We start from the raw sequence: 27,435 nt of genomic DNA, 5'->3' as shown, positions 1-27,435 counted from the left end.
AAACAACAACAAAAACTTTGTTTAAATTTCGTTGTTTTTTTCTCTCAATTTCAATTTGAAAAGTTGGACATTTATTCGAAATTTTCGAATTCATGTATACATACATAGATATAATGTATATAGAAAAGTAATGATAGATGAAAGGAAGAAAGAGTAGAGAGAGGATGAGAGAGGCTTTATAATGTAGATTGTATAGAAGCTTTTAATAAAATATTATTGTTTAAAAAATTTTGTTATGGTAGAAAATTCCTCTGCTCGCATTTTACTTGTTGTTGCGGTTGTTTTTTCTTTTGTGGTCAAAAAACAAAACTTTGTTAATTTTATCGTTCAATTCCTTTACAACAATTTGGCAAAAAAAAGTAGAGCGCTACAAATAGAAGAGTCAGTAATAATATTTTTCACTCCTATATTAAAAATATTGAAGTTAAAGGTATACCACTGTATATAATGCATTCATTTTATTGGTTTTATTTTGGTACGTTTGTCTTAATGTAATAAATTGGTTAAATTGATATGTATGTATTTTGTATGTACGTATGTAAGTATCTTGTAGAGTTATTCCCCATGTTTATTTTTCTTGTTTGTATTTTTGTTGTTTATTTGTTTATTTATTTGTTACAAATATTTTTAAAATCAAAATTAGGATTATTGTATTTCGAATTTTATTTTAAAAGAGAGTTTAAATTAAATTAGAAAGCACAAATAGGAAAAAAGTTTTTCAATGTTTTGTTTTTTCGTTATTTCGGTAATATTTTCTAATTTTTGCTAAATTTATTGGAAAATTTCAAAAATTGGTTGTGTGCAAATTAAATGGTAAAGTTTTAATTTTTCTCTTTTTTTTTTATACACTTGAAATGAGGATTAAAACAATATAAAAAGTTTTTTGTGTATTTTTTTTTAATTATTTAGAAAATAAATTTATTACAGTTGAAATTCCTTTTAATTTATTAAGTGTTCTCATTTGAGGTTGAAAAAAAATTAAAATAAAAGTACCTGTTAGGCTATTAAAATTATGGACTTTAAAATTTTGTGTGTAAGTATAAATTTTTGCAGGACTATTTTGTATCAGTAAATAAAGTTTTTATACCCGTACGAATCTATTTTCGAAGAGTATACTAAATTTGTGTTACCGTTTGTAACGTTAAGAAATAATGAGATATAGACATATTTGTATGTTTTTTATCAGCGTCTTAACTCAAAAACTTAAGCTAAGCTCACCGAACTTTCATAAATGATTTTATTTAATAACTTTCGAAGCTGGCACCCAGCTTCGAAAGTTATTTTGCTTTATCTCAGATTGTTGAACCTATAATATCGAAATTTTTGTAGAAGCAAATATGTATATTTTGAGGGCTCTGATGTATGATAAAAATTGTCTTGGTAACTGCCATACAACTTCAAAAGTTACTTGATCATGATTTCGAAATTATTGAAACTACAGTACTGAAAATTTTGCAAAAACGACTATAGTGAAAACGTCAATATTTTTGATAGAAGCAGTTAAGACGTCATGAGGACTTATGATTGCTGCCATAAAACTTCCAAAATGGCTACGAAACCTACATAATTGAAATTTCACACAAACAAATATATTATTATGGCTTTTATATTTAATAAAACTATAGTTGGGATTTCTTAACATGTCGAAGCAGATTGACTATTAGGAGCTGTTGAAATTTTGGGCTGAAATTTTGTATACAAGAATATGGTAATATGGCCATTATTTTCAAAATAATTTGTTTGAGGTTGTATGATTGGATGTGGAAACTGGCCATATACATATGCATAAAAGCACTATAATTATTAAAAATCGGGAGTACATGTGAAATAGTGTGGCAATTAACACACATAATTTTGAATCACTCACTCGTACGGGTATCACAATGTTGATACGGTCAACTCCATCGATTTGTTTTTAAATTTTTGGAAATTCTTACAATGAGCGTTTGTGTTTGTATTCAAATATTAATTTATTAACAAAATGTACATTATGTACAACTTTAGTATAAAAATATTTTAAAAATTTTGAACAAAATATCATTGTAGCTTCCTCCTGTCTGCAAGTATGTCCGATTACTGAAATTATTATTCTGCACTCTTTAATATAAAAAATACAAATTATTATAATAAATATTGGACAAATTATTTCTTACTTTAGTAACTTTTTTAAAAACCTACTTAACCTTACAGTAAGGAACTTTTTCTGAAAAATTAATATTTTCATCAAAAATTTAAAGACTACACTAAGTTTCTACATACTTATTATTATTTATTGTATCCTCCACCTACTATAAGTACACGCATTATTTATTACATAACAAACGCATTCTCATTATATTTAACTTTAAATGTTTTTAATGTACAAAAAATATCGAAAAATCTCATTACTATTTAATTATAATTTTTGTTAATTGAAATGAACAGATGTAATTGTGATTTAGTTCAAAATTTTCATCTGTCAATCAAAATTTTCTTTCATATTACTGAACTTAAACATGATTGAATGGCCGATAAAATTTTGTCTGCTAGTGATTGATGTCAATTGATAAACAATCATATACAATAATAATAAAAAGTTTGTATGTGCGCTCTAATTAAAATTAGAAATGCTCGTTACAGTGGAACGTTTGTAATAATACGAAAATTTTTCTTGTTTCTTTTTTTTTTTCAATTATTTTTTAACTGTTATCACGTTACAGACTTTCATGGCATCTACTATATCATGTCTCTGTATTCTCATCACCAAAATATATAATTTTCTATTTCGTGTTTCTTACATACATACATACACACGTATACGTTTGCATTAATACCATTTTGGATTGCATTTGGGTTATAATTTCATTTAAATGCGGAATGAAAACCTTAATAACTTTTAAATTGCATAATTAACGTTCGGTTGTTGTTGTTATTTTTATTATAAACCATAGACAGTTATTTAACTGTAGATTGCCTATAATGTAACAAAAAAAAATATCTAGTTGATTACTTTTATTTAAAGTTGGTTATTTTTTCAAAATTTATTCAACCTGAACGAGATTTGAACTCTTGATTTTTTTGAATACTTTTTGATCAATAGTTTAAATCTATATAAAAAGTGTTATAACGTCATGACGTCATATCATATTACCTCACAGTTTCGCTTTGTATATTACATACGTACATAATAATAAAATTTTATTTAAATTGAATTTTAGTATTCAGTTAAAAATCAACTTCAAGAACTGGAGTAATTACATAAAAAAACGCTAAATTATTAATATAACAGTTAAATAAATCAAAGATTAACAGTGATAATTCAAAAGATACATTTACATATGTATGCTTGTATGTAGGTAGTTAGTTTGAAGATTGAGATTGTTGAATGCATAGATATGTAAAGAGTTCACGTTGTATGTAGAGATTGAATATTTCTGTGATAATCGCAAATAAAATTTGAATTCCTCGTATAGATCTGAACTCATAAGTTATTTAAATGTTTTGAAATGTTGTTAATTTATGATTTAGCAGATAATGATGTTGTAGTTTTAAATTCATAATCTAAGCAATAATAAATTTTATGAGAAGCTGACAGTAAGTATATGCAGTTTCCTGTAATGTAAACAATGTAAGTTAATGTAAAACAATATTATAACTTGCTACAAAAATTTTTATACAAATTAAAAACTTAAACAGTATGGGAGCTGCTCGAATTAATTCATTCTTTTTATTAAATTAAAAACTATCACTGTATCTCAGCTATTTGAAAAATATCCGATAGTAAAATATTATTACTGTAACACAAGAAAATGTAAAAAGGAGGTGATGATAACAGGAAATGCGTTCTTTTATTTGCTTTATTTTGACCTAATCAGGTATATTTTGGGATTGTTATCTTTTAACTATCTAGGAATCTTAATTAGAGAATATGAATTGAAATTTTTAAATTCTATTTTAATACCATTAGTTTTTACTGTTAAGAGACAATGATGGTAGTTGCCATGCACCATAAACTTTCACAATTTCGAAAGTCCGTTCTTTCTTTAAACCTCTATAGTTCAGTTGTTTGAGTATCTGCCTAGGAAACGGTAAGGTCACTATTTTGAATCAATTTTGACGAGAAATATTTCTTAATTTTTCTGTCTTAACTCGTTTTGTCACCATATCACTGATCTCTATCATTTATATATTTCATACAAATTTAGCAAATAATTTTGTATAACAATTATATAAAAATTTAATTAATATTTTTGATTTCTTATGAAATTAAAATTTAATTAATGGTATAATAAGCAGAAATTAATTATTATTTTAATAAATTGTATAAAAAAATATTATATATATAATATTATATAACCATTTATTATTTTTAAAATAATTGAAAAGCCTGTGGGTATAATTATTACATACAAATTTGTATTATGTTAGGTGTTTTCTGTACTCACTTTAAATTGATTGTAAGAGAATAACTTTACTTTATTATTATTTTAATAAGAGCATAATAATATTATGCTATTTGTATGTGTATGAAATTAAATATAACATATGGTAAACTATTATATTACATATGCATTCAATATTACAGTAATATCTATTAGAAAGTTCGCATCAGTTTCATTTAATTTGGTTGATATACTCGTAAGTGAAAACTTATTCATGTATTTGTTGTAACCATTATGACGTTGAAATTTTCATTGATATGTTTGGAATGTGGTTTTATTTAAATATAAATTATATATTAGGTTTTTGGATTTAAATACCAGATTGATTCAGATTTGGGCTTATCAAATCAATAAAGAAATTGTTAATATAGAAATATTTTTCTTAATTAATTCCATTTTAAGTCCTTGTATATTCAATGTAATTTTTAATTGGATGATTGACTTTTTGGATTAAATACTATACTATAACATTTTGAAATTTAAAATATTAATTAAGAGTCAAAACAAAAATGTGAATCTTTTCTAGTGATTTGTTAATGATAATCATAAGTTTTACGTAATTATTTAACTAATAACAAATTATAACAGTTTTGAGCTTACTTTTTGGATTATTTTATATTATTTTAAAAAATTAATTTCCGTATTACGTTTTAAAATGAAAGGAATTTACGATAAACTTCTACAAACTGTGCTATTTTAATAAAAATTATTTTAAGGAAAACAAGTCAACGTGCTATTAGCTATAAGTCGTGTGTAATCTAAACTATGTAAAATAGCCATTAAATACAAGAATTTAATTTGTCCATTAATTAATTCGTAGAATGTAATTCAAAAATATAGTGTGAGACTCAATTCATTTTGTTAGAAAGTATAGTAAATATGACGAACGTCTTATGTCTCAAAAAATGTGGTATAACAGAAACTCATACCATCTCAACTGAACATTTCTGTCATAGCTTTCGAAACGGTTCTATTTTTGCTGTTATCACAGAGTTGACAAGTTCAAAAGTATTTTTTTTTTTCATATTAACTGTATAATTGCCTTGAGATAGTACAATTGCATTTTTAAGCAAAGTTTTTTTTTGTAACCATATTTTTAAAATTAAATTATTAAAATAATCGAATTTTTAGAAAAGGACTATGGCCTTATTTAATAAAATAAATATTGTTTTATATGTGTATATTAAATATGCTTTTATTTAATTATGAAATTGTTTAAAATAAAATTTTTTTAAACTCATTACTTTTCAATTAGATGCATAATTGTTTTATGTCGACAATATTGTCAAAGAAATTTTTATAAAATCAAATTAAAAGTGTAAAATATGTCCAATAAGGTGTAAAATTTACTTAATTTTTAATTGTTAAAAATCATATTTTTAATTATATGAATTTTATTGTAGATCTTGCAGTGTTAAATATAATGGATTTAATATAGTATGTGGAATAGATCGACATAATTTTACGCATATTAAGCTTAATATACTTATTCTTCTGCTATAAGTTTCCTGAATTTTTCAAAAATCGGTAAAATGCTAAGAGTTCATAAGAGATGAACACAAGAGCTGGTGTCTATGTCTGTTGTCACGGCCAACATTCTGGCAAAAAGAAAGCGCTTCGTAATTAGAAAATCTCCTGTCAAAAACTTTTTTACTCCAATATTTTACTGACCAGTTTGTGAAAGATAACTGTTTTGACTATAACTATAACAACTTCTGATGTATTCAAATTGAATTCTTTATCGAAGAAATATATAAAGCTATGCATGGTTACCCTTATAATTACTACTATAATAGCATTGAAATAAAATTTTTTGTCTTAGGCCTACACAAAATTTCTATTTTTTACAAAATTGGCATTTTATACTAATTTTAAAATATGAATTGTTTTTTTTTTTTTTGATTAAATACTGCACATTTGTATGCAAATTAATAGTAAAATACAAAATAAAATTATTAAAATTTCATTAATAAAATTAATAATTGCGTTTTTCTATTTTGTAATAATCAATATTAATTTGTTCGTGTATTAAGATGTTGTTATAGCGTTATAAATTGAAAGATTAAAGTTAATTGCATTGCAGGGGCAAAAATTTTTTTGTTCATAGACAAAAAAGTTTGAAATTTTAGTTTAAAAAAAATTAATATTTTTTTTTTTACAATCTAATTATCTTTAATGCATATTTGCTTTGTGCATCATCACAATAGAAATTTGGAATGAAATAAAATCAAAATGTTGTAAAACCAAAATTTGTTTGTTTAAATAGTCGCAAATAAAACTAAAAAAGCGTGAACTAAATTTAATCAATAATTAAATCAATAATTTTAATAAATTAAAATATGCGAATCCAAAGATTTAAGTTTTTGTTAAAATGATTTTAATTTTAGTGAACATTTTCAAATCAAACATTTTGTATGAATTTGATTTGGTATGAAGGTTTACAAAAATTTCTGATTTGCAAAAGTCTTAAGATAATATTTTAATAGAAGATTTTATTTTATAGGAAAAAGAAGAGCGCCATTCAAGTCTCATGGGATTTTGTTGAAATAAAAATTTTTGTCCACAACTTTTGCTTCTTCACTTTAACGGATAACTTTATTTATGAACTTTTTATTAATTTTTTATAATGAATATTTGATAATAAGATTGACGAAGTGTTTAATTTATAAACAGGGATTTTGCTTTTATACAAAATCCTTGAAATATGTTTGATTTTACACTTACGGCTCAAACCGACATGCAATTTTTAGTTTTTGCAATTACTGCTTGATTGTAAAATCGTTGCAGGCACATATTCGCAACTAGACTATTGCGTCAATTAAATTCGAGTTCGTTAACTAATAATTGCAATCACATTTTAAAAAATTACACACTGTTTGATTGCTTAATTTCAGATCATACTGTTGCATGTGTGCACGCTTGAAGATAAACCTATGAAATATCAATAAGCAATCAAACTGTTGTAAAACTAAAAATTACATGTCTGTTTGAACACTTATGTTATTTCAATTAAGCAGGTGATGTAAAATGCAACCATAAATTTGTAGTTTACACGATATAATAAAGTTTCTCTTCTTATGAATGTAAATTGAAATGTACAATTTTTGCTATTTTGAAACGACAATAGCTTATTATTACGGTTTGTTTAGTTGATTAGTTGATTGTTGATTAATTCAATTTGGTCTTATGTTAAGTCACCAATTATTTATTAACGTATATACCATTATATTTACCATATATTATATAAGTTAACATTGCGCAGAATATTTCAGGCGTGTTAATGATATGCAAATTTATTAGTTATTTTTGGTGTCTTTTTTTTTGATTTGCTTTTTTAATAATCACGCAAAAAATAAAGAAGAAAAAAAATTTTAAATATTTTTAAAGACAAGACATAATAGATTAATTTTTTTTTATTAATTTTATTATAACCTAAAGATAAACGTCCATGGCCTCGATATTATGGAATGAATTTGTTTTCTTTTCTCCTATATTTTATTTTTTAATTATTCATGTATTTTGATATTTTTTATAATACTAAAGCAGCTTGTATATGATACGACTATTTTGTGCTTATAAGTATTTAGGTACTGTGCTGGCGTTATTTTCAAAAATCTGAAATATCTAAAAAATGTTTTTTTTTTGAGATATGCACCTATTAAATATGTTTAAATTAAATTTTCAAAATTTCACGTCTTGTTACGATAAACTTCCTCATAGTCTACTATAACTGCGCTTAACTTACTATACTGCTTCTAATGGTTCGTATTATTGAATAGCAACTTCCTTGATAAACAAATATATATATTTATTTGTACATAATTAATAAATAAATTAAAAATTTATTATTAACCCGTTATTCTGATGCACCAAATAATTCTTTGTAGCAACTTCATATTCATTTTTTAAATTTTCTTAAAATTTTAATTACAAATTGAACAAATATTCAGTTTACAACCGCTATATATGTATTTAGTATAATCTACAATTGTTATGTTATAATTTTCTAATTAATATGAAACAAAACTTGAATTCAAGAAAATTTTACAATAACTACAGTTATGATTCATTGGTTAAACCGCAATATTCGATTTATACATTAAAATTATTTAACATTAATTATAAAATTACGTGAAATTGCAATGTTTATTCATTGACAAACTCGTTTTTGTAACTATAAAAAGCAAAAATACGTAAGCACTTAATTAATTAATGAATTACATAGGAGACTAAATGAAATGCCAATAAATTTGATTGTCATTATTGTTGATAATAATTTGTAAATTTGACAATGACATTTTATTTGTATTAGTAATTCCAAAAATTTATTTTTATACCTATAAACGGGAATTTATTGAAATAATCGGCATGCTAATTAAAGAAGTGACATTTAAAATATAGAGATTTTGAAGTGAATTACCAAAATTTTTTTTTTAAAATTTTGTTCATGAAAATTCACTATTTATATTGTTATGAATGGAATCTTTGTGTATACGCATATGTGTGCATAATAACGATTGTTAAATTAACTATTATGGAATATCTATTAATTATTACGCAAAGTAGGCGATTATTTTAAGAATATTATTAGCCCGCAATATTTACTGTAATCAAATGAATAAATTTATTTTGATAATGAATTAAATTTCAAAAAATTCAGTTAGCATTAAGAAGCGAATGTTGAGAACAAATTATTCACTCACTATATATGTACATATACACAAAGTGTACATGTGTAAAAAAAGTTCTATCTAAGTTCTTCAAAGAATGAGTTGACATTAAAATTTTATAAAATAATTATTTAAATCATAAGATTAAGTGCTTTTAGTTTTGAATATATGTACGTAAGTTATAAGTAATTAATAATACTATAATGGCTGTGTAAAAGTCAATATTTTTTTCTATTATATTATATATATTATGTGCTTTATTCTCCCTGCATTAGCTTTCAGAAATGAGGTTATATTCTACCTACTTTATTATTTTTGTAGCGCTGAAACTTTTAATTCTAATGCTAATGTCTTTATATCTAACAAGTCCCAATGCTCAGAGAGAAACTTGAAAGCACACCTTATTTTATATGGCCTTTTTTAAATCGAAGTGGCTATTTTTTGAGAAGAAATATTAAAATAAATTCACACTTATTATAAAGCAGGTAAAATTTAGAAAATATATTGGAAGTAGGTACATACATATTTATTTTTAATAATTTAAAAACTAACTGAAATTATTTGAAACAATTTTATAAGTAACGTATGAATAATCGAAATGAGATAATTCAAATTGTTGAAATGTGTCAACCTATATTACTTTTAATAACATTTTTGTTAGCCGACACTACTCGACTTACCTTATTGGGAAATACAAAATGTGCATAAAAAATCATACATCCTTCCTCATTAACATTTGAAACCATACTGAAATATGAATTTGAAATTTTTTTTCATTTTTTCTTTCCTCCTACCTTTCTTTCTTTTTCGTGCAATAGAATTTAAATGGGAAGCTTTTTAAAAAATGTGTATAATATCCTGAGAATTTTTAAAATATTAATCTCTTTTTTACGTAAAAAAAAAGAAAAAAGTAATAAAAAATATGACACGATCAGTGGCATTTAAAGAAAAAACCAACAACGAGGCCAAAAATTCGTAACATTTCGTAAAAAAAATTGAGTATTGGGACTTGTTAGATATAAAGACATTACTAATGCCTTAAATTTTATGCCACCGCAAGCATAAAATTTCAGTTTGTTTTAAAAAAAAATATTTTATTAAAATTTTGTTTAAATTTCTTGAGAAACGTAGTTCTAATAATTATTTAATCGTAGTATAATCGAACTCACTTTATCCAAATTTTTCTTCCTGTTTTCAAAACATAATCAGCTCTATCATGAATTTCGTTTGTAGGTTTGAAATGCGGAAAATTTCTAATTTCATATTCTCAATTCCGAATTACTAAAATTCTGCTCTGAATATTCGTAATAGAGTAATAATATATTACGTTAAATAACCCTCAAAAGTCTACGAAAGAAATAATCACACGTAACAAGCAATTCAAGCAGAGTGGTTGTTTGAAATTTTCAAGTTTACAATTTTTTTGTTTAAATTTGAGCTCTTCTAACAAAGATACCGTGAATGTAAATTAATTCATATTTGCTAAAATTTTTTTTTTTTCACTTTAAAAGTTGCAAAACTCCGTTTTCAAATACTAATACAGAACATAAACAAACATTTGAAATAAAATACTGATTTTGACATTCCGAAAAATTGTGTTGCTATTACTGATTCATAATCTCTACGAAAGAAATTTGTCATCATTCAAAAGTCTACGTCGTAACTAAGTTCGTAATTCGTAGGATTCTATTAGTGAAATTCACGTTAGGGTTTAATATTCTATGATCGAAATATGCCTATATAATTGGAAAATTTTTAAAAAATATCCTGTTAAAGAATATTTTTAACTAAGCTATAAACATTAGTAAAATAACAACTATAATAGAAATGAAACATTAATTAAAAAGTAAATTGAACCTTTTTCACAAATTAGTATTCCTGTAGGCTGTATGAGCCTATTAAAATGACATATTTCATTTGACATTACAACAATATAATGAAATTAATTTATAGCTACATAAACATATAAAATACTCGTAATATACATACATACATATGTTATTTATTTGTAAAAATTTAACAAATATATTAAATTTCTGAATAGGATCTAAAATTGTACGTATCAATTTTTCTGCTTTAATGATTTACGATTTGCTTTTTCTACGTAAATACTTATATGTACATATTCGTATATATAATATGCTTGTGCCATTAACTATACAATCATAATAATTTTAACTATCATGTTGACTATCTTTTAACTATGCATTTCAACTATATACATACATATACAACATACATGAATATTTAAAATCATATTAAATATTTATTTATATGTCTGCATGTTAAAATGATTTAAAATTTCAATATTATGTCAAAATACTCAATTATTCAATATTATGAATTTTAAAATTCACGGATCTTTTTTTGCATATTTATACATACATACATATGTATTTCTATAATTTTCTATAGGTTAAAATTGTTTAAGTGCCCTCTTGTTTTATATTTTATGGTATTCAAATATTTTTCCATATATTTAAATTTCGCGTCATAGTTATACTTTCAATTCGTTCGAAACAATTAATTATGCTTATATCAATACATTGACTATATATCAATACATTGACTAGCTACATGTATAGAACTTGTATGTACATAGCTCTCTCTCTCTCTGGTAGTGTATTATGTATTACTTAACAATGTCAATAACTTTAAAATGTGGTCAAGTGTGAAGATGAATTAAAACTTTTCATAATATGCTTAACATTTTATTTTATTTTATTCCAAAGTTGGTAAAATATTTAAAATGAAAAAAGAGATTATAAATTTAGAAATGAAAAAAAAATATTTAATTTTTTTGAATTATGGTTTTTTTTTATGAAATTTTTAATTTTTTATTTCAAAGTTTAAATTGATAGATTACAAAGTTTGTATACAGAAATTAAAAAACAATTATTCATAAAACGATTGAAATAATGAAATAAAAAGAAAGTGAAAAATTTGCTATTTATTTTTTTAAAATGGTGAATTTTTTTAAATATGAGTGCAGCATGAGGTTAACGAGATTCTAGGCCAGTTGTTATAAAAGAGTGTTTCAAAGAGTGTAGTTAGTTTAGAACATTAAGAAGCTTTACATGGAATATAAATGATGAGTAGAAATTTTAAAATATTGCAGTATAAACCTTAAACTAAATTTCATTAATTTTCAAATTATGTGAATTACTTTTACTATTTTAAAAGTTCATTACATAGCTCTTTATTCAATGACTTCTTTTATGTTATTTTTACTCTATGAACATATTATATTTGAACAGTATCAAAAATACAATGCTCATAGTTTGAAGCTCTAAGAAATAACAAAATATTCAGAGATATAGGCAATTTATATCAATAATTTTGACTTAACTATGTCTGTCTTTTTATATAACTTCTTTCATTAGGTGCCATTATATGTGCAGCATTAAAAATAATTCAGATTTGTCTTAGAAGCTATAACAAAGCTGTAAGTTATTAAAATTTTTCATTAAGAAAAGTGTTCATCATTCTGATAAAATGTAGCCGTGGTTGTATAAGGTTTTACAAAAGTAGCGATGCAATAGAACTCCAAAAATAAGTTTGGCTTACGGAAACAAATGAAGTTACGAATATTCAAACAAAAAGTGATTAAAAAGTTTCGTGAGTGGGCCATTATTTCATTAATTCATTTATAGTTCCACTACTTTTACAAACAATTTTCGTGGGATTTCCAAATAACTAGCTTAAATGAATATTCGAAACTATAAGGTTAAAATGTTAAAATTTAACTAACACAATAATAGTAGCAACCTTGAAATTCTCCTCAAAAGTTAGCAGGAACTGTATTAGAATGTTTGTCAGCTGTTATATCTTCTTCCTCTTCTCCTAGTACCATGTCCGTTATCCGAATGTTGGTTATCATATTGGCTATTTGAATTTTATTCACGGCTGCTCTGAATAGCGATTTTGTAAATTCGTTGAACCAAACCCTTAAATTTTTAAGTCAGGATATTCTACTTCTTCCAGGACCTCTTCTGCCTATAATTTTTCCTTGTAGAAACAATTACAACAATGAATATTTTTTCATATGACGCATTACGTGGCCAAAATATTTCAATTTCAGCTTTTTTGCAGATATGACCACTTCTCTATCTTAATCTATGCTATCTAGCTGTTATATAACTTTTAGAAAACGAGCATCACAGATTTGGCAAGGCTAACATTATCTTTTCTCTTACACCTATTATTTTTTACTTTAGACAATTTATTTTGGCTAGTACAATACATAATTATATTGATATTAGTTTTGAGTTGAATGTATCTAACATATACATATACATACATATTATATATGTAAATATTCATGTATGCATGTATATGTATGTGCTTAAGTATCTTATCTACGTTTATTAAGCATTTATGAAATTTATTATCATAATTATAAATATTTTGCGTAATAATATTCCTAATATTTGAATTTAACAAATTTAATGTCGCTATGGGGAGCCATTTTATTACATTATTTATGTATACAAAATTGTATTATTAAACAATGTATACATTAACAGGTCTAGACATTGGACATATAATTATATAATGTTTTCTATATAATCGGTAAAATAGTAAAATTTTTGTAATAATTGCAATAATTGCTATTACATATATACAATAAATTGTAACTGTAAATTAATAATTCGAATAAGTAAATACTTACCTATACTATAAATTACCAATAAAAATATTTTATATAGAAGCAAATATTTTCATTGTAACGAAACAAAGGATTCTTCAACTAGTATCGTTAAAATTTTAATTTATTCCTCAATATAATTTATAATTATTTCTTAAAATGTAGCGGAAATGGCGGGGCTATAGTTTTTTAAATAATAAAAATGTTCTATTTAGATCCATTACATTATAAGTAAGCGATTTCTATATTTTATAAAAGACAAAAGGTACCATATGAATTTATAATTCTATTGTTATGCAATTGGAACTAATCGGTGAAATAAGAGTTGAGCAATATTGACTCTTGTAATTTATATTTGAAGAACCTGATACTTTAGAAATATTAGATTATTTTTTAGTAACATCATAAATTTCTAAATCAAAACCAATTAAGAATCAAGAGTGAAAAGATACTCTTAGAAATTAGAAATCCTTAATTATTAGTGCTATTAGAAAGCCTCAAGGCATATCAAAAATTTTTTAATTCCTATTTTACATATTGTCTCTTTTCCGGTTTATTTAAACCGAAATGCATGCTTAACCTGTATGCTTATTTGTAACAAAGCAATTTTTTTCCGCAGGACTTAGTGATCACTTTATTGTATTTTTGCATTTTACATGCGTCTTGCCTGAAAATTAAATATATTTTATTGTTATTCAGTTTCGAAGAACGGATTCGGGCAATGCTACGTACTTAAAAACTAGAGGCGTGGAATTTGGCCAATGGTAAAAAAAAATATTCCCTTAGAAATCTTTTATAATTTCATCTTCATGTTCGACATAATATATTAATCTCGCAAAATTTTGAGAAATAATAAAAACAATATAAAATTCTATATAAGTATATTTGAAAAAGCATTTCTTTGGGTGAGAACTGCAAAGGCTTGAATACTCTACATTTAATTTGTAAACACTTTGCAGTTCCAATCTTAAGAACGATATTCTTAAAAAATACCCAAAATTAGTTAAGTATACAAGAAAAATTTAATTGAAATCTACAGACTTACGATTGTTTTCCCAATAATGTCGTCCTTTCTGCTTGCCCAAAATAAGCACTATACGACAATAATTTTCTATTATTTTAGTAAAAATTTTTATAATACACAATATTACATCTAATATGAGTCTAAAGGGAAATCTAAAAAAAATATAATTAATGTCAAATTATTTTAAAAGCATTTTAGCTATTTAAAATAAAAAAAATCATAAAATTCAATTTTAATATTAAATTCAATTTTTAGAGCATTGAAATTTAATTGAAAATATTCTCATTGTACATATGTACATATATATATAAAATTGCTTTGTATATAAACTGCAAGCGTGTACGTACGTATATTATGACTGCATTATTATAATTCAGTTTTCAATAATTTATTATTGTACTCGTACAAATTCGAAAATATAAAATGTCCATTATAATATTTAGTACATTCATACATACTTATACGAGTATATGTGTATGGAAATATTAACATTGTGAACAATTCAATAAATGTTACAATTTTCAATAAAATATTTTATTTTCAGCACATTAAAAATATGAAATATTTTCTAAATTAAATAAAAATTTATTGTTAAATTTTAAAATTTCGTTGATTATGGTAATATTTTTTTTTGTTGTTCCATTTAAATGTATGTATATTTGATATTTAATATAATTTGTTACTAATGAGGTATAACAGAGTAACGTTTTATATTTTTCAAAAGTATTGCAGTTCGATTTTATATTCTCAAATGATTTATTTCATATATTATGAATTTAATTAGCTTTTAGCAGTAAAATTTAATCTAAATTTTATTATTCATTAAAAAATTCTGTTAAGTCCTAAAGCGAAAATTTTTATTATATGTCGATTTTATATTTATGTACATGAGAAATTTATTATTTTATTTAACTAACTATAGCCATATTATAATAGTTGTCTACATTATTCTATTTCATTTAATATTTTAAATAGAATGAATTGAATCTATAAGATTTTAAATTAAATTGAAAAAAATTTAAATGTTAAAGTTTATAATTTCGTATTATTAAATATGATTTGTTAAATATTTTAATTTAATTAAGAATGTCGGAAAATTAAAATGAAAGGAAGATGATTTTTTTAATACAGGATATTAAAACTTTGGTTTGGTTTTTGGTGGGATTTTAATTTTCTATTCTATATAATAAAAATTTGATACAAGAATCCTTTTTTTTTAATATCATTTAACTTTTTTAAAGTGAAAAAAACTATAATGAAAATTTTATTCAGTGTTAAATATAAAATTAAAATTCTGTTATTCTCCTTCATATTATAGTTTAGGGGCTATAAAACGAATTATTAAGAAATTTAAAATTAAATTATTATTAACAATTATGAAGTTGTCGTTAGAATTCTGGCACGTTGGAAGATTATTTTGTTAGAATATATTCTTTTTAATAGTTTGTTTCATATTAACAATTGAAAGTATTATTAAATTTATTAAATCTTCATAATCATAAGAAATTAAGGAAATTGGAATGTATGTATTTTTTAAAATTGTAAAATTCAGGGTAATATTTTTTTGATATCATTTATTCAATGCTATTTAAACAAAATTTAATAGAAAAGGCACCATGTTATGAAAGTTGCAAAATTAAAAAAATTTCCAAAGAGTTAACTAAAGGCTTAAAGGTTAACTTCCTCTGAAATTTTGAGAAATTTTGTTAAAACTCATACAAAACATCTGGACTCTGTATTAAATTAGATTTATTATAAATTTCAATATTCGATAACAAATTGTATACAGGAACACCTGACAACAATATGGTTAATCCATGACGATTTATTCCATAATTTTATTATGTAAAACAATCTCTACGCGTATAATTTGAATTGAAAATTAATATATAAAACGAGTTTATAAACGAGGAAAATATAATAAAAGGTGCTTATAAATTTTTTTTCCATCTCCAGCCCCTCTGAAATTATTGTCTCTCAAAATTACTGAAATGTGAATTTTCTACGCCTTATTTTCCGAGATTGCAAGCTTTTCCAAATTTTTACAATAGGAGGGAAGTAAAAGTAAATTCTATGTCATGAATGTAATGTTGTTTATCTTAACTCACTCAATGAACAACTTGTATTTGACCATTGTATTACGTTTAAAATTTTTTTTATCCTAAATGTATGCAATGATTTTATATATTTTTCACTTGTTAACTTTTCAGTATTTTCACCCTGTTCATGGATAAGTACTACTTTTACATACCATTAATTTGACCCAACTTAATTAGATTCGGTATACTTAGTGAAATTCCATAAGAAAATTTCATTATTCAATATTGGATAAATTAGTAAGAAAATAATTGCTATAAATTGCAAAAAAAATATAATCCTAAATATGCAATTAATCATAACAGAGTAACCAGTACAATTTATTTTAAGACAATAAAATTATTTTGAAAAATGCGATTTCTATAACTCTACTATGTTGTAATTATGTGATTTTATGGTACCACAAAAACACTTGTACATGGTAATTATAGAGAGTTGTAATTTATTTTTGCCGGCTGTAATTTGCAATATGAATGTGAACAGCGAAAGTTCACATTGTGGTTGTATGTGTTTGTTTTAAATAATATTTTTATAATTATAAGGTTTTTATAAACATTTAAACTTGATTTTTGACATTGTGATTTCTTTTAAAATATAATTATAAAATTTATAACAAAAATATTTTTAAAAATATTCAAATAAAATAAATTTTTCTCATAAGTGATGTTAGTAAGCATTATCTTTTAAAATAAAAAACAAAAATTGTGTCATCGATCTGTTTTTGCCGATCTGTACATTTAAAGGGAAAAATACCTGTTTTTTGTATGACAACCATGTTTTAAATCCAACAATCATCACCATCTAAAAAATATTAAAACGAAGAGTAAAAAATGAAAACGCATTCATTAACTTATTCATCTGTAAGAAAAACCATTTTAATTACTTACATACATTTTTTCCAAGGTAATTTTGTATGAAGTAAATTGTTTCTTACTCACATTAAATGGCAAATTTATGATTACATGAGTAGATCGTCATAATATAATTATGCTTTTTATTGTCTATATAACATTTATGCTCTATTTATTCAATCCAATTATTCTGTTAGAAAATTATGTTTTCACTAGAACATAAAATGAAAGTTTTAAAGTTTATTTAGCAGTATTTAAATTTTATAACAAAAAAAAAATTTATACGCACCTTTACATTAACCTACTTAAAAACTGATTTTTTTTTTAAATACACAGGTAGAATATCTGAACTTTTAAAGTTCAATTATATAAAAGTTATTTCGATTTTGTATTATATTTTTAACCGTGTAGTAAAATATCAGATATTTCCACTTTTTTCAAAAGTAAGGGCAGTGTTTTTGTGAATAAATCAAATTTTTTTGAATTGAAATTAAATTTCATATCGAAGTTTCTTAAATTTTTCAGCATTTTCTTAAATTTTGTGCTGGGGCTGCGAGTACACCAGATTAAAATTTCTAATCTAAAATTTGATTCGAAAGGTTTATCATTTTACTGATATATGTATGCTAATGATTAAATTTCCTAGTTCTTATGAATTAGCTGGAGCATTATTATGTAAACTTATATATTTTAGCGAATTACTATGCTTTATGTAAGTTGAATGTGTGAGTGTGAAAGAATTCCATTTGACATTTCCAATTATTAATTATTCGGAGAATAAATATTATACATTCCAAAATTTTCATATGAATTTATTATTTAATAATAGGCTTTCAAATATAATTAAGTAGGCATAGCTTTCTATATTAAATTTCAACAAAATTATCTAATTAATAAATTGAAATTTAGATTTTGTGAAATTTTTAAAGAAAAATGTTCATTATCGCTTCTTCAAAAATTAAGTTGCTCGAATAAATCATAAAAGGAAAAAAATTTATTTCCGTAAAACTATTCGTATATTTCGTAATTCATAAGAAATTCAAGAAATAAAAAAACCTCAAGTCAAAACAAATCTAAAATTCTATGGATGGATTGAATAATTTAACAATCAAGTGAATATCCGGTACGGTGTATATCATATACATGTATAAAAATATATATAGCAGAATGATAAAACGGACGGAAGAATAAATTAAGTGAAGTGTGAGTGAGAACGAAAATAAAACATAAAAAAAAGAAAAACATAATAATTTAAGGAAAAAAAACGCAAGTGCTAAGCAGAGAGGGAGAGAGAACTAAAAGCTACTGTGTAGAATATTTGAGTTACAACAATAGGTGCTCAAAATTGATATATGTATAGGTGAAATAAAAAAAAATATATAGATGTATGTATATATAGAATTGTACATGTTTCTTTATGCTATCCATTTAAGAAGAAATTAATGATAACACGTTAAGGTACGTAACGTATATTAAGTTTTATCAAATCACCAATAGAGTTCATTATATTAGAAAAACGGTGATTATCAACATTTTTAACTTAATGGAGAATAAAAAATATTTAAATTTAATTTTAGAATTAAAAAGGGTGGAAACTGTAATTTAAAACTTAAAGAACAAGAAGAAATACAGAAATGTTTCAAATAAATTTTGGAAATATGTGCAATCGTTTTCCAAGAAAACCTAAATAACTATTAAAATTTCCAACAGTTTTATAGTTGTTGCCAAATTAAACAATGAAAATTTGATTTTGTTTTCGAATATTTTAGTATTACTGAAATAGGTAAGAGTTTTAAAATTTCTACATCTTTGTTGTTAGCGTTCAGTATACTAGTTAAAAAAAGCGAACAATTATATAATATTAAATAATTATTTGGAAAATTTTACAAGAGTCGGAATTTTAGTTCAAAGTTTTAAAATAGTCTCATATGCTTCATATGCTTCTGGAGTTAAAAAGATTTCAATATTGATATAAAATATAAAAAATTTTAGAATTTAGTAAATGAAATTTTTTATACTATAAAACTCCCTTAGCTTTTTAATTCTATAAAATTCAATTATTTTAAAATTGCAAAATCATATTATTCTATCACATGATAATAAATTGCTATTCAGCGTTATTCTTCGGAAGTGTATTTACGACGTATCAGACACATTGTATCATTTTCTGAAATATCAACAGAAAATTTGACAAGAGTGTTACTTTCAGAATTTATTTGATGTTGTGTCTGTGACGTTGATTGACACTGAAATATCTGTCAAATCGGATATCCATAATTTTTTAAATACATATGTATGTGTTATTTTAGTTGTAAATAGAAAATTTTAAATTAAAATAAATTAAAACAAAAAATTTTCTTTAATTCCATTTCTTAAGCAATGGAATTAAATAATACATAGCATCAAAACTTTTAAGTTCTTAAATATAAAACAATACAAATTTGTTAAAAAAAAATATTATGAGATTATTATAGACATTTAATTTTTTACAATTTTGACAAAGTCGTACAGCTTCTATTTGATGAATCTGAAGAAAATTTTTGCTAACTTACATGATTTAACAACATTGTAACAAGATTTCGAAAGTTTATCAAAAATTCTATGTTAGATAATATCAATTTATTCGCATTAATTTACATGGTGCTCAATACTAAGTCAGTATTTAAATATTTTAGAGCTATTGTATTATAAGAGATAAAGGCTCATAATAAATAATTTATAATATATTTGGCAATCACTGTTTTAAAAGAAGTTTAATTGAAAACTAATAAAGCAACTTATAATTCAAATAAAATAACCCCTTATTTTTAGTTATATTTTATAGCTCTTAGTTATATTTTTATTTCGAATATAAACATAATGAAAAGTTTTTATTAAACTTAAAGCAGCAACAATTTCGCCTTATACCGTTAATCATATATGCACATAAAAAATTTAACTCTGATTCTTTTTACTTTTTTTCTTTTACATTTCTTAAGTAATTATTACTATTATTTCCTATTTTGTGATTAAATTGTGGTCAGTTATATGTACACACATAGTAATATATTGGCGTTACTAAAATAGTTATTATAGAAACTATTAAAATTTAACCATTTAACTGGAATTTTTAAATATTTTAGTAGTGGTTTTGTTCTTCCTTCAATTTTAAGAATATAAAATTTAACTACTCGTATTAGTAAAAAATGGAATTCTAACCGGGACAAATTGTTATTTAATACGGAAATTCAAAATAAAAATCTCAATTTTTTTTATTGTAATCGTAATACTTGAATTGAGATGAGTAATTTCTTCTAAAAAAAAGAGTAAATATAACACTTTTTTGTTTGTTTTGCAGTTCTACTTACTATGAGCATTTTTTTTATTTTCTTTAAAATACAGTTATTGTAAATGGCGTTCAGAATTAGTAAATTAGTGGCAATTTATAGAAGTAAAAATAAAATTACTTTTTAATTATATGAGACTATGAAAGTTACTATTGAATTTATGAACAAAATTTTACTTTCAAATTTTATTCCTCTAGTTCTCTTTGTATTTTCACTGTGATTGGTTTTAAATAGAAAAAGATTATTGAAAATTAACTGTATAGGAAAGCATAAGTAGATACATAATAGCTATTTTGGTTATAATACACATATATAGTACTTAACGTCTTATTATTAAAAAGAGTTAATCTAATAATTGAAGATATTAAAACTTTCTGAAGTAATTGGTGTTTTCTCTACGGAAGTATTTTATATTTAAAAATTATTAAATATTTTTTTTAAACACGCTATCTAATTATGTATGTAATTTAAAAAGTATCTAATTATCTGGTATATAATACAAATAAGACTTAATCATTTATTTGACCATTAAATATAATTATATAACTGGTATAATTTCTAATTGCTATATTTTACCGTTAAATTTTATGATTTTAAGTATTTTATGACTATATGACGTGGTTTAGCTATAATGTGGTTAAAATTAATAAAGAAATTACATATAACATGAATAAATAGGTGTACAAACAATTTTCATTAATAGTTCCTAAGAGCAATTACGTGTCTTTTTAAGGGCTTGAGTAGAATTTTTTTTGTTGTTACTAGGTATAGAATTACACGTGTTTTACTAAGCGGTAAATAAAATAAAAAATAATGCCGGTATGTTATAATTGAAAAGAAATAGTAAAAACTTATATAAGCAACGAGTTTGTCTGTTGTACTTTACAACATACTATTTTGAAGGAGAGGAAATTAAGTACGGGAGATTAAGAGAAAAATTACAACTGAAGTCGAAAGTGAGTTAGGGGCTTTTAAATAAGTAATTTTTAAGCATTATATACATAAAGATGACTTTTGGAATAGTAGGCCGATAAAATTTATAAAGCTTGCCCGAGTATATATTTGTATCACATATGATTATATCCTTACATATTTAGGTCAGATCTTAAAATTACTCCTTAATATGTTTCATATTTAAGTATAATCGAATCTTTCAAGTAATTTTTACATACTTCCATATTACGAATCGCAAGATTTCTTTTGGCACCATTCAGATTGCTTTTTGCAACATGTAATTTAAAACTCCATGAATTTAATGTTATAGATGTTCAAAGAAACTATAATATTTGCTTAATTTCTTACGTATAGGTCCTTTTCTGATATTTTAGTTAATAATTTCCGAACTGAAAGGTTTTTAGGTAAATTGTAGTAGTTTGAAATATTCATGAAAAAACAAAAACAACAAATTTCGTACTTAAGTTGCCTTGGAGTGAAAGAAATTGTTTATTTGAAGAAAATAATTACATTCTCATTTTACATTGAAATATTTTTTTTTGAGGATTGCCATATAATAGTAGCCATCCAAAAATGAATATCTGAAACCTTCCAAAGTGTGAACAGTATCCTTATTGGTATGAATAACTAAAAGTATATTTTTCTCATTTAACACTTTTATGTGATTAAAAAATTACCACAGGAAATTGTCATAAATCAAATGACTGGTAACTTGTACGGCAATTTGAACTTGTATGCTATTTAATGGCAATAAGATCTTATACAATTTTCGTAAATTGCATAATTATTTTTTAATATGCCATTCACCTTTAAAACTCATTAATTATTTTATCAAAATATGAATTGCTATTGTTAGTAATTGAATAGTAATTTAAGAGGCACGTCTAATAATGACAACATTTTTTATGATTTAAAAAGAAAAACATTAAATGATTGATTTTAGTTTTAAAGAAAAGAATTAAAATATAACGCACGACTTATAATCACCCATTGTGTATGTTATCAGAAAGTTGCTTTAGAAAATCAAATCGAATTTATGAACGTATAAAAGCAAATTTTATAGAGAGCTGGAAATATGATTTCTGTCGTGATGTTAAAGTTAAAGAACAAATTTAAAAAAAATAAAAATTGTTTTTCTTTCTCAAATTATTATTTTTGATATTTTTTTCTTAAAAATAACGGTTTAAAATCGTGATTTTCCCATAGATAATTTTGACAGTACTCTTTTGTAAAACATTTATGAATGCATTTTAAAGGTTCAAGTTTTTTGTTTAATTAAGAATTGAATAGTTCGGAAGATTGTGACATTTACAGTTCTAGTAATTTGATCTAATATGAAATATAATGTAGTATTTAATATAAATTTTAAGAATGTCATTGTGCTATTTATAGAAATATCATCAATACTGTCCAGTTTTAATGGTACATTTTACAACAAATCAAAAATAAAATGCGTAAATTCAAATATTTCATTTAGTTTTGGCTAAAATAAAGCCATCAGTCTTGAAGTTTTTAGATGTCTAGACTAAAAAACTGAAACCATTTCTAATCTAAATTTTACCTTCATAAAATTATTTTTTAATCTTTTTTTTTTCATTTCTTACAACAATATTTATTTCAATAATTTCATTTTTACTCTTACAGATTCAACATTACTGCCAGATTTATCGGATCCATACTGGCAAACGTCATCCTCCTCATCAGTATTATCATCAACAATAACAAATGAATTAAATTCATCCTCAAGTATAGAATCTTCACAAACAACAAGTACAACAACGTCTTCACCTTCACTGCCATTATCAGATAATAAATTATCTGTATTACCATTAAAAGATCCAACGCCAACAAAAGATTCAATAAATTTGGAGGAAAATGAAACATCATCCAGTTCATTATCACCACCTGGTACAGTAAACAATTTTTGGGATTTCACAACAGCATTCCAAAAGAGCTATTTAGCAAATAATATGAATTCATCTAGCAATGTGATTAATGGTGATAATGAGAATTTAACAGCAAATCCTTCTTTAACACCTTCGACAACGACAAGTACAACATCAGAACCAGATATTAAACAATTATTTAGTTCATCAACAGGTGAAACATTAACAACAACACCAGCAACATCTTCATCTTCTATGAAAATATCTTCTAATGATGAAAATGAATTAAAAGATTCACCTATATTTTTCATATCAACAACGATGATACCAGAAAAATCCATACCTCTTAATACAACAGATAACGTTGAACAAATAAAATCAACTAATGAGATTAGTAATAATGATGTACCAACATCAACTGATTTAAAAATGAATACAGAGGAAGAAACAACGGTAAAACCAATGGAAAATGAAGAAATGGGAATTACTCATATACCAGTTATAATTGGTTCAGTGTCTGAAGAAAACAAAAAAACAGTAGATTCGATGACTTCATTAAAGTCTTCCGCAACAGATGAAAATCCAACTAATAATTTATCAACTGAAATGTTAATGGCTGGAGAAACCACTATAATGCCAGAAATGAGTGATTTGTCACCATCGTCAGAAATCATCGCTAACGAAATCAAAGCAAAAGAATCAAATTTATCAACAACATCAGAATCTGTATTAGAATCCGAATCATCATCTTCATCATTGTCATCACCATCCTCTTCTACCACAGAATCACAATCTCAAATTTCATCTACTGAATCTTCTGTAATAGTATCATCGTCATCTAGTTCATCACCAGTGTTTATTGTTGGTAGTATACCGATTTCGGAAGTGGTAGATACAACAATAAAACCAGAAACACAAACAACATTAATTAGCTCATCATCATCGTCGTCATCATCAATGACAACAACACCAATACCATCAGAAACAATTGTTCCATCCGTTGTTCTTATAACATCTGAAATGAGAGGACGTGCACTTAATTTAACAGAAATTTCTTCATCTACTGAAACTAATCAACATGAACATGAACACAAACATGAACACGAACACGAAAATGAACATCAACATCATCATATTCTTCATCATATTAATAATGAAAATCAAAATAATGATAATCAACAAGATACTATGAATATGATGATTGAAGATGGTGAACATGAAGTATTTCATGGTGAAGGTAGATCAGCACCAGATGCTTCTGATACATTAGCCGAAGAGGATCCATATCATCCACATATAAATTTTGTGACAACTGAAAAATCAGCTCATTATTCAATTGAAAATAATAGAGATAAAATGATGAAAGATATAAGTGATGTTAGTATGGATGATGATGATGTTGAAATAGTTAATCATTTAAAAAATATTAACACAACAACAGCAGACGATAATAATAACAATAATAGTAACGATGTTTTAGCAAGACATACAGTAGCAGCTGCTGAAGCTGGTATTAGTGGAAATGAATGCATTGAAAATGGGAAGAGTTACAAGGTAAGTAAAATTTTCATGTCTTTGTTTCTATTTTAAATTTTGAATTTTAGTTCTTTGCTTTTCCTTTCTGTATTTCTTTTTGTTTAATTTATTTGAATTAAAAACCAGGTAAAATACTACAGTTACCTATTATTTACTATAATAATAAAAACAAAGGGGGAATTTGTGGAGTTAAAATTGAAGTATTTTATGTGTAATATTTTTAAAGTGGGTGTTCGAAAGCTGCGCTACACCAAGCTAAATTTTAATGTATTTCAGTATGCTTTGTAAGAATTAAAATTGTAATATTAAATGGTTTCGTTTTTGGATATTCAGATTCGTAATCAGCTGACTGTTTTCTATGTAACAAAGGTTATCAACGCAAGTTGATATTTTTTTCCAAAATATTTTCATGTGTTTCAGCAAATTACATTTTCGTTGCTAGAATCTAATGGTAACTAAAAATAAAAACTTACATATTATGTATTGTATGTACATTCTAATGTAGAAAAGCAAATATGAATTTTCTTTGGAAGTTTTCATTCAATTTGGTTTCATTTTGAGCACTTTATTTTGATGATTTTAATTTTGTGTGATTTCTGACTACATGGAAGCGAGATATCATATAACAATTTTTAATACAATAAAATTATAATAATTACTGTATATCTATGTAGGTGAATCAATAATATCACATGTATACATATAATACAATAAGTACTCTTGCAGTATGTATGCATGTTAAACAAATATAACTCATGTACATGTCTATAAAACGAATACAAAATAATTCTTATGTAAATTTCAAAATGTTGCAAAAAAAAACCTGTTAGGTTGTTTTTTGTCATTTTTAAATCAAAATTGTTATCAATGTCATACTGAAAAGACAAGCCATCATAACAACAAATACGTTCTATAATTCAATACAGTGTTTAACAAGTAAAAACGTTTCAGTCGGTATAAACCGATTGAATAATACCCTGCACCTTTCGTTATTGTGTAGCAATTACTCGAACCTGTGAAGTCATTCTATAGAAACTTCACGGATATGTCTGACCTATAATTGGACATCCGACTGCCAAGTTTCATAAATCTGACTTTATAATTTTTCCAAATATTTAAAATTAGCTTTTGGAGTTGTATGGCAAGTACCTGAACCTGTCAAACAATTCCATCAAAATTTCACAAATATATCTGATCTACAATCGGACACACAACTGCCAAGTATCATGAATCTGACTTTATTATTTTTCCAAATATTTAAAATATGCTTTTGGAGTTGTTTGGCAAGTCCCCGAACCTGTCAAGCAATTCCACTAAAACTTCACAAATATATATGATCTATAATCGGACACACAACTGCCAAGTTTCATGGATCTGACTTTATTATTTTTCCAAATATTAAGAATAAGCTTTAAGACTTGTATGGGAGCTACTCGAACCTGTCAAGCAATCCCATTAAAACTTTAGAAATATGTCTGACCTATAATTGGACACACAACTGCCAAGTTTCATCAATCTGACTTTATTATTTCTCCAAATATTTAAAATTAGCTTCTGGAGTTGTATGGCAGGTACCCGAACCTGTCAAGCAATTCCTCTAAAACTTCACAAATATATCTGATCTATAATCGGACATCCAACTGCCAAGTTTCATGAATCTGACTTTATTATTTTTCCAAATATTTAAAATTAGCTTCTGGAGTTGTATGGCAGGTACCCGAACCTGTAAAGCAATTCCTCTAAAACTTCAGAAGTATATTTGACCTATAATTGGACACATGACTGCCAAGTTTCATGAATCTGACTTTATTATTTTGCCGAATATAAAAAATTTGCTGTTGGAGTTGTATGGCAGCCACCCGAACCGGTGCAACTATCCCATTATAATTTTTAGAGCATGTGTAGAATATAATTGGACACATGTGTACAAAGTTTTATATTTACAGCTTTATTAGTTTTTGAAATATTCAAAATAAACTCTTTGAGTTGTATGGCAGCTACCCGAACCCGTTGTCCGAATTA

The 27,435-nt window shown here is 24.6% G+C and overlaps 1 protein-coding gene across 3 annotated transcripts in view; it reads left to right on the top strand.

Moving 5' to 3' along the window:
- Positions 1-27,435, top strand: part of LOC129609489 (putative epidermal cell surface receptor) — a 143,601-nt gene that overhangs the window by 54,572 nt on the left and 61,594 nt on the right. For all 3 annotated transcript variants that reach the window (XM_055521414.1, XM_055521412.1, XM_055521413.1), the window contains exon 3: positions 23,636-25,431. In XM_055521414.1, the coding sequence (XP_055377389.1) occupies positions 23,636-25,431 (1,796 nt within the window). The remainder of the gene's footprint in view (positions 1-23,635; positions 25,432-27,435) is intronic.

The sequence above is a fragment of the Condylostylus longicornis genome, unplaced genomic scaffold (genome assembly GCF_029603195.1).
Source record: "Condylostylus longicornis isolate FDR11 unplaced genomic scaffold, ASM2960319v2 ptg000040l, whole genome shotgun sequence".
Classification (NCBI taxonomy): domain Eukaryota; kingdom Metazoa; phylum Arthropoda; class Insecta; order Diptera; family Dolichopodidae; genus Condylostylus; species Condylostylus longicornis.
The sequence above is the reverse complement of the archived record's forward strand: the minus strand, read 5'-3'. Positions and strand labels throughout refer to the sequence as shown.